This window comes from Barbus barbus (genome assembly GCF_936440315.1).
Source record: "Barbus barbus genome assembly, chromosome: 10".
Lineage (NCBI taxonomy): Eukaryota > Metazoa > Chordata > Actinopteri > Cypriniformes > Cyprinidae > Barbus > Barbus barbus.
In genome coordinates this window covers 27,301,479-27,314,341 of record NC_136738.1, presented here as the reverse complement: position 1 = coordinate 27,314,341, position 12,863 = coordinate 27,301,479, and the positions used below count along the sequence as shown (strand labels likewise).

The window sequence follows — 12,863 nt, the reverse complement described above, 5'->3', positions numbered from 1 at the left end:
TCTGTCTAGTGATGGAGTGTGTGCATTTGTATTATAACGAAGTGGACTTGTTCTGGCCTGTGCATTGCAATCAGTGATGTTTTTTTTTTTTTTAAAAAAGAACATTTACACACAAATTAGAAGCGATTTTCTTGAAATGTTGACTCTGACAGTCTGAACACAGCATAACCATAACAGTTTTTCTTCATCTCCATAATTTGATTTTGTTTTACAGCCACGAATGCAGTTTTATATAACCAAATAATACTTGTAAGGCAGCCACAAAACATACTAAGATGCCTCATTGAGGGCGTCTAGTCAGCCTTGACTTGTTGGACGACATCTGAAAAGAAAGCCAAAAAGAATTCCTCAGACTCTGCCTTACTCCTTTTGTTGTTTAGCTCACTCTGACAGCCATTGATTCCTTTTTTATTTTTCGTACTTTTCTTCAGACAGACCAAATGACAAGAAAAAAGCATATGTGCTGCAGTTTTTTTTTTCTGCAAAGAGCACAAATGTGCCACGCTAGCTTATGATTAAAGCAGCATTAGTGTGCATTATACCTCCCGGGGTGCTGTGCAGTGGCTTTAGATGTTCCTGTATCCCCTGCCACGCTAAAAGCATGTTTACTTAGCATCGTTTTTTTTAGAAGAATTACAAGGATTTGTTAACCACTACATGCAGAAATTCAAGGCTAAGATGACATGGCCACGATCTGCAGTTTTTATGGCTGTGCTCAAGCTGATTATGTTTCGCAGCTTGACCTCTGATTCGTACAACGAAGGATCTTGGATCTCTTTTAACCGGGCAGAGAACTGGAAATGACCCTTTTCCTTTCGACACATACATGATTAGATATCTCCATGGCGCATTACACGAGATCCTTCTTCATTACACGTCCGATTGGAGCTGTCATTGCGTCATATAAATGGACATGGTACTGCTCACGCTGATCAAAGCGCATTAGGGGCCAATTTATTAAGCGATGTTGCACTCGTTACAACTCGCTTCTATTATAGTGGACGTATGTGATCCAGATCTCCAGTCAGAATGAATAACTGTGAGTAAATGAAGAGACTAAGTTACTGATTGTATAGAATTAAAAATGATTTAAATGAATGAGCTTACTTGTGACAAATATGCATGCTAAAATGACAAGAACTCATTTAGAAGACGCTTTTATTCAAACCCACTTACTATAGACTTGTCATTGTCACAAAAGTGAAAATTTTGAAACTGTCCCTTAATGGGCTCAAACTATCAGTTTTCAAGCGATGATCATTATCCTATGTCACACCACCCCATTGTTACAAATAGTGCTCCACACATGAGGAGAAAGGACTCACAATTTAGTTTATTAGAGCCTAGTCTTATTTACTTTCATAGTGTTTATCAGTGTCTTTTAATTTTTATGCATAATTGTAATTATTAATTTATAGGTCATTTTTACATGATCTTTTATTTTTATTTTCTGCTTTCATTTTAAAGTTTTTGTAATTTTATGTGTTGTTTATTATAATATAATATTATATATATATATATATATATATATATATATATATATATATATATATATATATATATATATATATATATATATATATATATATATATATATATATATATATATATATATATATATATATATATATATATATATATATATATATATATATATATAATATAAAATTTAGTTTGTTATTTTATTGCTTTAGTTGACAAGGCAGTGTTTCTAATTTTTACATTTAAGTTGTCTTACTTTGATACACTGTAAAAAAAAGTAGTTTCAACTTAAAACAGTTTGTTACCCCGCTGACTTAAAATTTTTAGTTTAGTCAACTTAAAATTTTTAGTTACTCAATGTGAATTTAAGGGACAACTGGAATATTTTAGTTGACTAAACTAAAACAATTTAAGGCAGCGGCTAGCCAATTATTTTAAGTTGAAACAACTATTTTTTTTTGTTTTTTGTTTTTGATTTGTATTTCAGCTTTTTCAATTAATGAAAACAAACTGTAATAGTTTTGGTTTGGTGTAAACGCTCTAATAAACCAATGTATAAACAGATAAATTATTAATTTTAATTATTAATTATTATAAATTTATTCTGAATAAACGGGTAAAATATTTGATTTTTTTTATCAATACACTGATGTATTGAATGAAGTGAGCATATCGTTGCAGTTAATTATGAGATTTGTTTCTCTGCAAATAATATGCATGCCAATGATGTTTAAAGGGATAGTTCACCCAAAAATGAGGAAGAGTAAATGATGAAAAAATTGTAATCGGTAAATTAACTACGTTTGGAACATTGCGTACCAGAACTAGTCTTTCCTGATCTGTTTTTCACCGTCTGTCAACCTTTCTCTCTGTTCTGTCTCCATTTGTGCCAGATTCCTCCCTAGAGCACTCAGGTATTCTGCTTCTTTGGCCAATGATGTTGGGTTTCCTCTGATCGTTGCCCGTTCTATAAAGCATCTTTTCTCACTTTCCTCATCAATGCATGAGTGGAGGCAAGAAGGGATTTTTGTCCCTAAAGCTTTGTAAGTTTTGTCTCTTGTGTCCTAAGTCTCTCCCTATTCTTCCTCTATAGGAAGTTCCTGTCATAGCAACACGCTCCCCACATTGGTTCGGACTTCTCTAATGATGCAGTCCGGTCTGGACATGAAGCCTTTCATGACCTTCCCCGTGGAGAGCTCCTCTCCGGTCGGCCTGTTCCCTAATTTCAATACGGTAAGCAAGCCTGCTTTCATCTCCCTGCTCTTGGCCACCTGCCCCTTTAATGTTGGCCTCGTTCCTGTGTGTGTTGACACTGATGGAATTAAAACCTTCTCTGAAAATCATGGAGTGAGGAAGGGATAATGTTCTTTGTTAGGTGTATATCGTCCTTCACAAACTGCAGCTTGTGTGGTTGTTTGGAAGAGGGTACGATAATTGCGTGCTAGCGGCTATTTAGAATGGCATACTACACTGGAGGCTCACCCAAAAATGAGCCATGAGGTTAGCAGACAGCAGGGAAAAAACAATGATGAATGCAAATAACAATATGCAACTAGCCATATAATCTTGCATAGTTAGGACAGCAAAATAAACTGGCTTTTCAATGTTTAAAAAGTAACTGGGAATTTTGTAGCTTGCAGAAACCTAGAACCTTGCCAAATTAGGCAGATGCCAGCATGGGCTGGTTGTGGGACATGCCCTTATCAAATAACTAAGTAAGGTAGAGAAATATTTTGTACCCAGACTGGTAAATCAATCGTTTTTTGCTTTTTTTAAGAAGGTATTAATTCTCTTTTAGGAATACCACATTAAATTGATTTAAAAAAAATGACAAGACATTTGTTACATAATGTTACAAAAGATAATGCTTGAATTTCAAACTTTTCGAGCTTGTTTTTTGAGCAGCAGATCAGCATTGATTGATTTCTGAAGCATCATGTGACCATTGAAGACTGGAGTAATGATGATGAAAACTCAGCTTCACATTTTAGGAATAAATTACGTTTTAAAATATATTTTTATAGAAAACATTTAATAATTCACAGTTTTCCTGTTTTTACTCTGTTTTTAATCAAATGAGCACAGCCTTGGTGGGAATTCTTTCAGAATCGTCAAAAAATGTTACCGTTGCCAAGCTTTGAACAGTTGTGTAAGTGTTCACTTGCAGCTAGGATAAACTAGGATGGTTTTTGCCAACCGCAAGGTGTTTTTGTGCTGAATTATTGTTTGCCAGGAGCATTAATCCAAATATGATTAATATTGTTGGGCCTCGTGGTTCAACGTTTTGAGTCATGGACCGGAATGTTTTTTGGATCAGCAAGAGAAAAAAAAATTCAATATAACTTTGCTTTCCTTTATTACTTAAAGCGAAGTACTTCCTTAATACTACAGCAAAAACTACTAGTCTAAGAAAGTTCAAACATGATTAAAGACAAGTGAAAAATAAGAGCAAATACTCAGATTACAAGCATAGATAAATACAAGTTACAAATAGGTTATATAGTTGGTAGCATTCAGGTACAGAAATGTAATAATTAAGTGTAAAAAACACTGCGTAGTGTACACTGTATAAATTAAATATAGATTAATCTTTGTCAAAGCTGTGCTTTTTTTGTTTGATTATCATTGATGACAGGAGCAGGTATTTATAGGCAGCTGTCCCTTTAGGACTTGATGCACGAATCCATTTTTTATGTGTGTCTGTTCAAACACAAGGAGATGTGAAAGAGGATTCAGTTCGGTGTTCACACAGTGTCTGAAACGCGCATCTCTGTGTGCGCATCTTTCACCCCTTCTTGTGTGGGAATGGTTTAAAATCGCTTGAGTGTGTAAACGCATGCAAATGATACACTTTCACTTCTTATGGTTAGATTTTTCTATTATTCCTCTGATTGTATGCGTGCCAAACCATGGGGCCTGGTCTGTACGGATCACAGATCAACTATGATCCATTCAACTCTTAGGGCCTGTTTACACCTGGTCATTTCATGTGTTTTCGCTGATCGGATATCTATCTGATTTGATAAACCGTTTCCAGACAAAACGCATGAAGTGACCAGGTGTAAACAGCCCCTTAGTTGATCCTATGCAGTTCATGACAACATTACTAAATTTCAATGTGAATTCAACGTGAATTGTTTTTTTCCCACTTAATTATCTTCAGGATCAGCTGTTAGTGTTTGTTTTGAACATCCTTAATTAAACTCTTTCTATTCTTAGAAGACCGTAGGCAAGACATTAAAAAAGGCATTTTTGCTCACCCTGTTCAACATGAGATGTTTCACTTTTTATTTTCTGCGTTTTGTTCTTGTAGCCTTGGTATTAAAACCGAAGCAATATCAGATGTTCAGTTTATTATATCCCAGTTAATGGCAGTATGAATTTTTTTTTTTTCAATATATGCAGTCCTAGTATGTTCCATTCTGAACGTCGCCAGTGTGTGTTTGAGGGAAAGTCTGCAGTCGTGTCGACCCCTCATGCATTGATTCTAGCCCCTGATCCAACCCCCAAAATGAGAGGGAGCAAAATCGATTTGTGCTTTTATCTCCACACCCAGACTGCTGTGGTGATGGCGATGAAGGGAGACAGAGAGAGAGGCTAATGGGTTCTGAAATGGAAAGAAAGTCGGTCTGAATTTGAGACTTGTTTAACTGCCATGGTTTTATTGTGTGGCCTTTCTCCTCCTTTCGTTTCACTTTCTTGTTACTCTTCTCGTCACTCATCTCACTCTCCGCAATGCACCGTCCTGCCGTGACTCAAAGTGACAGTGCTCTTTAAAGCGGTTAGTAAAGGCCAAGCCTTGGGTCAGTGTGACACAAGGATGGTGTGCCATTCCAAATTACAATTTAAATTCAATTTATACAGAGTACACAGTAGAGGTCTGCACGGGCTTTAAACTGAAGCCCGAACCCGGCCCGTACCCGCGATCATTTAACCCGACCCGACCCGACAAATATATTTACATGTTAAGCCCGAACCCGACCCGAACCCGAGGTCCACTTTATTTCTCACAGCAAATAAATACCATTTTTGCAATAGAATTGTCTCTCAGTTGTTGAATTTCGCGCAGACGTTGCCACAACGTAAATGTGTTTGCTCAGTCCGATCTCATGAAAGTGCGAATACCACGAATTGTATCTGAAGTGCTTATGATACGCAGTTTTCGTGGGCATATGATACGCACTTTATGGGGTGTAATAGGCACGCACTCCGCACCCCTAATCCTAACCAAGGGGTTTACAGTACGTAGCATATGCATGCAAAAAACATTTTTGGTGTATAAATGGCACTAGAAATTAATTTGTGGTATAGATACGCACTTTCATGAGATCGTGTTTCATAATCTGCTACTGGGCCGGCCCTCTGTCAAATTTTAAAACCCAGTGTGGCCCTTGAGCCAAAAAGTTTGCCCACCCCTGGGCTACACAGACCACAGACACACAGGTAGAGCCTGTGTGTCTGTGGTCTGTGTAGCAGATGCACATTGCACATCTGCGCACGCAACTTTCTCTCTCGCGCGTGCCGGTCACCACAACACAGCAAGCAGGTAAAGCACACGGCACGCAAACTATATATAGCCTATTTAGTTTTTCTTAGTTACAAACCCGAACCCGACGCTGTTCAATAAACATTAACCCGAACCCGACCCGAAACCCGCACATTTTTCGGGACCCGTCGGGCTCGGGTCGGGTAGCAGACTTCTACAGTACATACACTGAGTGTGTGTGTGTGTGTGTGTGTGTGTGTGTATATATATATAATATATACTGTGAATGTACTCTGTATAGATTGAATTTAAATATGCGCGTGTGTGCATAGTATATGCACATAACATAACATGAATTCAGTACATTCTGCTTCCTGTTCTTCAAATTTTAATTCAGCTTCCTGTGTGCAAATTTGATTCTAATTCCAGTTAAAAGGAAGTACATTCTTAAATTCTCACCGATCTCTCTGCAGTTGACCGTGCTGTTTTTATGGCACAACACCCAACGAATTGCACCAAAAATAAACAAATAAACACGGCAGAAGCTGTCATAATTACTGCTTGACTGTTGGTGCAAATCAAGAGGTTCTCCGGGCTGCAATCACGCCACTGCAAAATTAGCGTAATTATACCATCTCCCTACAAGGCCATCAAATGAATTATTTTCTCCTAATGAAACTAATCACAGTAGTCTCTGAGCTTTCAAGGAACGGCATAGGCTAATTATAGTTAGTGATGCGCATGATTTGCGGGTATTTTGGAGGTATCGCTTGATCAGCGCTGCTGTTGTTTGTCCCTTATACTGAACTCACCTCTCCTATCTCTCTTGTCACGGCGACTCCCCTCCAATCAGCATCTATGCTTCTGAGTTGGGTCATTTCTACTATGCACTACATTTCCCTGTGTCTACCTGTCTTAATATCTTGAATAAAACATGTAGTTTTCTTTCTTCAAAACATCAGAAAGTGAGTATTTCACATTTGGTTTGGGCATATGCTACATTTTAAGTTTTTGAAATTGAATTAAAGTTGTTTTAACTAATAACCAAATGATAAGGTTGGGTCCTCAGTTTCACTTCACATCCTGTCAGTCTTTGGTACTATCCCTATAACTATAACAAAAGCCTTTTGGAAGGTAAACAACAGCACAAGCTTCAGTGATAATATCATCATTTTAAAAGTTAAAGGTTAAAATGAACTTCAGTTGAATCCCTCACTTTAATCCCAACAGCTGTTGAGTAAAGTCAAAGCTAAGTTTCTGATAGTTTATGTCCTCTTTTAAATTATAGCATAAATGATTATTTTTTCAGTTACTGAGTTTTTAAAAGAAGTACCGCATAACAGGCGTGACTCAACTGAGAGATTCAGAGGAAAGAGAGCTGCCATTGTGTCATAATAACAAAGAGTTGTGCGTGTGTGTGCCCTGACATATGCTTCTCCTGGCACACCGTCAGAGCTCACTGATTATGGAACATTATGAGCAGGTGTCCTTATGCATAATTAGTGCTTTCTCCACTCCACATGCAGAGAAGCCTGCAAGTCCTCCCAAGCTGCTATTAACACGAGCCCACCATCTTACTGAACACGATATCTCCAAAAACACATTCTGCCTCTTGCAGATGATAACAATATGCTGCACACTAGGGATGAGAATCATGAAGAATTTAATGATTCGGTTGTTAATGGCTCCATTAAAGATTCAAAAGCACCATTTTTATTAATTAATACTTTTCTTCAAGAGGGAAACTTAAAATTACAAAAATATTTAATGTTATATAAATATATAGATTTGTTTATACAATTATAATTTCCAACAAATGCTGTTCTTTTGTACTTCCTATTCAAAGAATCCTAAGAATATATGTATTCTGGTTTACACACAAAATATTAATCTGTTTTCTGCTTTGATATTAATTTGGAAATGATGTTGTGCACCAAATAAACATATTAGAATGATTTATGAAAAATCGTGTGACACTGAAGACTGGTGGAATGATGCTGAAAATTCAGCTTTGCCATCACAGAAATGAATTACGTTATAAAATATATTTAAATACATTTTATTTCATTTAATTAAAAACAAAAAGTAAACACATTGGTAACAAATTTGAAGTGCCACTTATTATTGTTTCTTTATTTCATTTGGGATAGTAATGACAAAGTTTTCTGCATCTCATTTTTTTTTTTTTTTTTTTTTTTTTTTTTTGTAGAACTGGCTGCGAAATATAGTACACTTGCATGCATTTTTTTTTTTTTTTATTATTATTATTATTATTATTGTTCCACATTGGCAGGAGAGAAATGTTAACCAATCTGATTGAAACCAGTTCTGAATAACCAATTTCTCAGTTCCCGACGTTAATGAATACAAATCATAACAACAGTAAGTGGAATCAGACTAATTTGTTTCATGATTTGTGAAATATATTGAATAAATCTCTGCGGTGGAGGCAGTTGCGGCAGCATTGGATAAAGAGGAGTTAGTCATCAGTGTGATTGTGTTTATGTGCTTGAGAGCAGTGCGCGCGATCAGGGATCCCAGCGTGATTACATCGGCCGCATAGTCAAGTCTCTCTGACTGAAATCAATGCTGCCAGAGTCACAACAGACTGAGGCCGGTTTGTGCTCGGCCAGGTGTTCTCAGCCATGAAGAGAAGCACCACATTATCCATCTGCTGTGCTTTCTGTGCTTCAGAGATGGTCTCTGGCCTTGTCAAGGTCACAGCTATCGACTCACTCCAAGATATTCTTGCTATTACAGAGCTACAGATATCATTGAGGGAGCTTGTAAATAGGTCCAGAGACAGACAGAGAAAGAATGATGGAAGAGAAAGAAAGAAAAAAGAAAGATTGTTGTATTGTCAGTCTTGTCCCTGAGAAATGCCAAAGTGGACATTACCATGAACTTGTTGCCTCTTGGGCTGTTTTCTCTTTCCGTTCGACTAATGTCACGATTTGGCAACAGATTGAAGAATTAAATGAGGTTTGCTTGTTTATATCAATCAATTAGTCTGCTTTTTTTCATTTCTTTACTTCCTTGACATTGCAGGTGATCTGTATGAGTGCACTCTTTCTGGATATTACTTTTCAAATTTCATGTTTGTTTACTTGTTAGATTTTTAATTATGTCAGAATGGAGGTGAATGCCAGGGAAGTGTAATTTAAATTAATTTGACAGTGAGAGCTCTTCACTTCCACTCAAGCTAATGTGATTAACAATGCCTGATTGACAGGTAAATCTCATGAGATGGAGCTCCGCCCACAATGCCTGACATCATCATCTGTGTTTGTATGGGAGGTAGAAAAAAAAAGGCAGATGGAGTGAAGAGTCAGAATACACTGGAACAGAAACATAAATAAGTGAAAAAATCAGATGCAAGATGTGCCGAATCTTGACAGATCAAACATACGAGGGTAAACTTCACATTTGAATTTGTTTTTTTTAATGGTTTAGATAAAATAATAAAATAATAAAATAAAATTGTCACGTTTATGTGATCTTGTGAATTGAGTGAAAAGAACAAATGTATACAATAGTATTCATTGTATAGTAAGTATGCATAAGTTTTGTGCACTTGTTTGAGTGCCACTATTGTTAAGGAATTTGTAATAAATCATAAACATAGAATTAAAAAAAAATTAAGCAAACAGTACAGAATTTCTGGAGGGAAAAATTGTTAAAATTGTAATAAATTATGAAATTGTTGAAGTTTTATGAATTCGATTGTTTGGTCAACTGTTTTATTATTAAAATCTTATTACAAATTTGACAAAGAATCCAGAAAAATTCAAACTGAATTCACAGAATTTGGGGGGAAAAGGAATTTCATAGGGCACTACAATAGCCATTAAGGCTACGTTTACACTAGTGCTTTTTCATTTTAAAACGCACAACTTTTGCCACGGTTACATCTGACGTTTTACACTACTCCGTTGTTTTCGACCCTTGAAAACGTCGATTTTTGAAAACTCCGGGGTTGCGTTTCAGTGTAAACGGAGCAAAACGGAGACTTTTGAAAACTAAGCACGTAGACGCGTCCGCCATCTAAATAATGTGGTATCTACCTATACATTTCTATGGTTGTACCTGCATAAATGGTTATGTGACGTGTTTTCTGTTGTTTAGTGTAGGCGGAGATCGTTTCTGAAATGCATTAAAAAAAGCCAGTGTAGACAAGGGTCATTTTCATCTTGAAACGCCTTTTTAAACAAAGACGCACTAGTGTAAACAGGGCCTTGGTGTACTATTTACAGTTCTGATGGTTTATCACTTATTTACATTTATTAATTTATGCTTTTGAATCTTATTTCTGATTCCACAATATTTTGACGTTTGACATTTAAAAACTGATTGTCCATTTAATTTAAAATCACATTGTTGACATTTCAGATTTGTAATCTCTGAGCAATGTCAGTACAAACGAATTAATATTCATGAGCTCATATTTTGCCATATAAGGATATTGCAACCCATCCATCTTCAGTTTCTCCCTTCTGTCGAATTTATTCCAGCACCACAGGTTGAGCTGCATCCCGTACAGCAGATTTTTAATACACATCAGGGCGCTCCAGCCACATGCCGAGAAAGAGTACAACAACAGTCCCACCAGCTGTATCTTCTCTCCTGACCCCTCCATCTCCCGCAGTCATTATATCTTTAGCCTGTAACTTCCCTGTACTGATAGCTGTTGTGCTTGTTGTGGTGGGAGAGCGAGATTTTAATTACAGATTACTGCTGTTCAGCGTCATGCACAACAGGTAGCATGTCAGAGAGCTGACAGACTGCAACTATGGACTTTGGATTCTTTAAAAACAGGATGTTTGGGGGATGGTAGGGGCATTTTCTGTGCTGTGGTTTTGTAGAGTTGGCCGAGTGGTGAGGAACTACATTAGTGACCTGCAGAGGTCATGAATGGATGGCTGCTACTCCACTTTACTGTCCCCTAATCAAATAGAGAGGATAGCACTCTTATCCAAGGATAAAATGGCATCAGCAAAATGCAACCAAGTCTGCTTTAAAAAGGTGGTATGGGTGGTCCGGTTTAATGAAAAACTCATAATTAGTCCAATAGCAATCTGACTCAACTCACAGAAGTGAACTGTCATTGATGACATAATTAGCATCTTTATTGCAGGATAACATGTTCCAAAAAGTGTGTGTGCATGTGTATAATGTATTTTATATGTATCTTTTTTATTGTACAGTTCTTTTTGTGTGTTTTTGAAAGTAATCTTGTATGCTTACAAAGGGTGCATTATTTAATCAAATATACAGTCAAAACAGTAATAATGGAGTTTTTTACTTTTTATTTATATATTTCTATTTGATTTTATTTTTTAAATTGTACTTACACTCACCTAAAGGATTATTAGGAACACCATACTAATACTGTGTTTGACCCCCTTTCGCCTTCAGAACTGCCTTAATTCTACGTGGCATTGATTCAACAAGGTGCTGAAAGCATTCTTTAGAAATGTTGGCCCATATTGATAGGATAGCATCTTGCAGTTGATGGAGATTTGTGGGATGCACATCCAGGGCACGAAGCTCCCGTTCCACCACATCCCAAAGATGCTCTATTGGGTTTAGATCTGGTGACTGTGGGGGCCATTTTAGTTGTCATGTTCAAGAAACCAATTTGAAAGGATTCGAGCTTTGTGACATGGTGCATTATCCTGCTGGAAGTAGCCATCAGAGTATGGGTACATGGTGGTCATAAAGGGATGGACATGGTCAGAAACAATGCTCAGGTAGGCCGTGGCATTTAAACGATGTCCAATTGGCACTAAGGGGCCTAAAGTGTGCCAAGAAAACATCCCCCACACCATTACACCACCACCACCAGCCTGCACAGTGGTAACAAGGCATGATGGATCCATGTTCTCATTCTGTTTACGCCAAATTCTGACTCTACCATCTGAATGTCTCAACAGAAATCGAGACTCATCAGACCAGGCAACATTTCTCCAGTCTTCAACAGTCCAATTTTGGTGAGCTCGTGCAAATTGTAGCCTCTTTTTCCTATTTGTAGTGGAGATGAGTGGTACCCGGTGGGGTCTTCTGCTGTTGTAGCCCATCCGCCTCAAGGTTGTGCGTGTTGTGGCTTCACAAATGCTTTGCTGCATACCTCGGTTGTAACGAGTGGTTATTTCAGTCAAAGTTGCTCTTCTATCAGCTTGAATCAGTCGGTCCATTCTCCTCTGACCTCTAGCATCAACAAGGCATTTTCGCCCACAGGACTGCCGCATACTGGATGTTTTTCCCTTTTCACGCCATTCTTTGTAAACCCTAGAAATGGTTGTGCGTGAAAATCCCAGTAACTGAGCAGATTGTGAAATACTCAGACCGGCCCGTCTGGCACCAACAACCATGCCACGCTCAAAATTGCTTAAATCACCTTTCTTTCCCATTCTGACATTCAGTTTGGAGTTTGTCTTGACCAGGACCACACCCCTAAATGCATTGAAGCAACTGCCATGTGATTGGTTGATTAGATAATTGCATTAATGAGAAATTGAACAGGTGTTCCTAATAATCCTTTAGGTGAGTGTATGTATATAGTTGAATGTAAAAACTTTCATATATTCTAGATTCATTACATGTAAAGTAAAACATTTCGAAAGCTTTTTTGGTTTTAATTTTGATGATTAGAGCTTACTACTTATGAAAGTCAAAAATCCAGCATCTCAAAATATTAGAATATTTCCTAAGATCAATCAAAAAAAGGATTTGCCCAACAGAAAAGTTCAAATTCTTTAAAGTATGTTAATATGCACTCAATACTTGGTTGGGGCTTCTTTAGCACAAACTCCAGCATCAGTGAGGTGTGGCATGGAAGCGATCAGCCTGTGGCACTGCTGAGGCACTATTGAGCCTTCAGCTCGTCTGGATTGTT

At 37.3% G+C, this 12,863-nt stretch overlaps 1 protein-coding gene across 2 annotated transcripts in view; it reads left to right on the top strand.

Moving 5' to 3' along the window:
* The window catches only part of znf385b (zinc finger protein 385B), a 124,517-nt gene that overhangs the window by 85,121 nt on the left and 26,533 nt on the right, over positions 1–12,863 (top strand). For both annotated transcript variants that reach the window (XM_079426937.1, XM_079426936.1), the window contains one exon: positions 2,576–2,715. In XM_079426937.1, the coding sequence (XP_079283063.1) occupies positions 2,576–2,715 (140 nt within the window). The remainder of the gene's footprint in view (positions 1–2,575; positions 2,716–12,863) is intronic.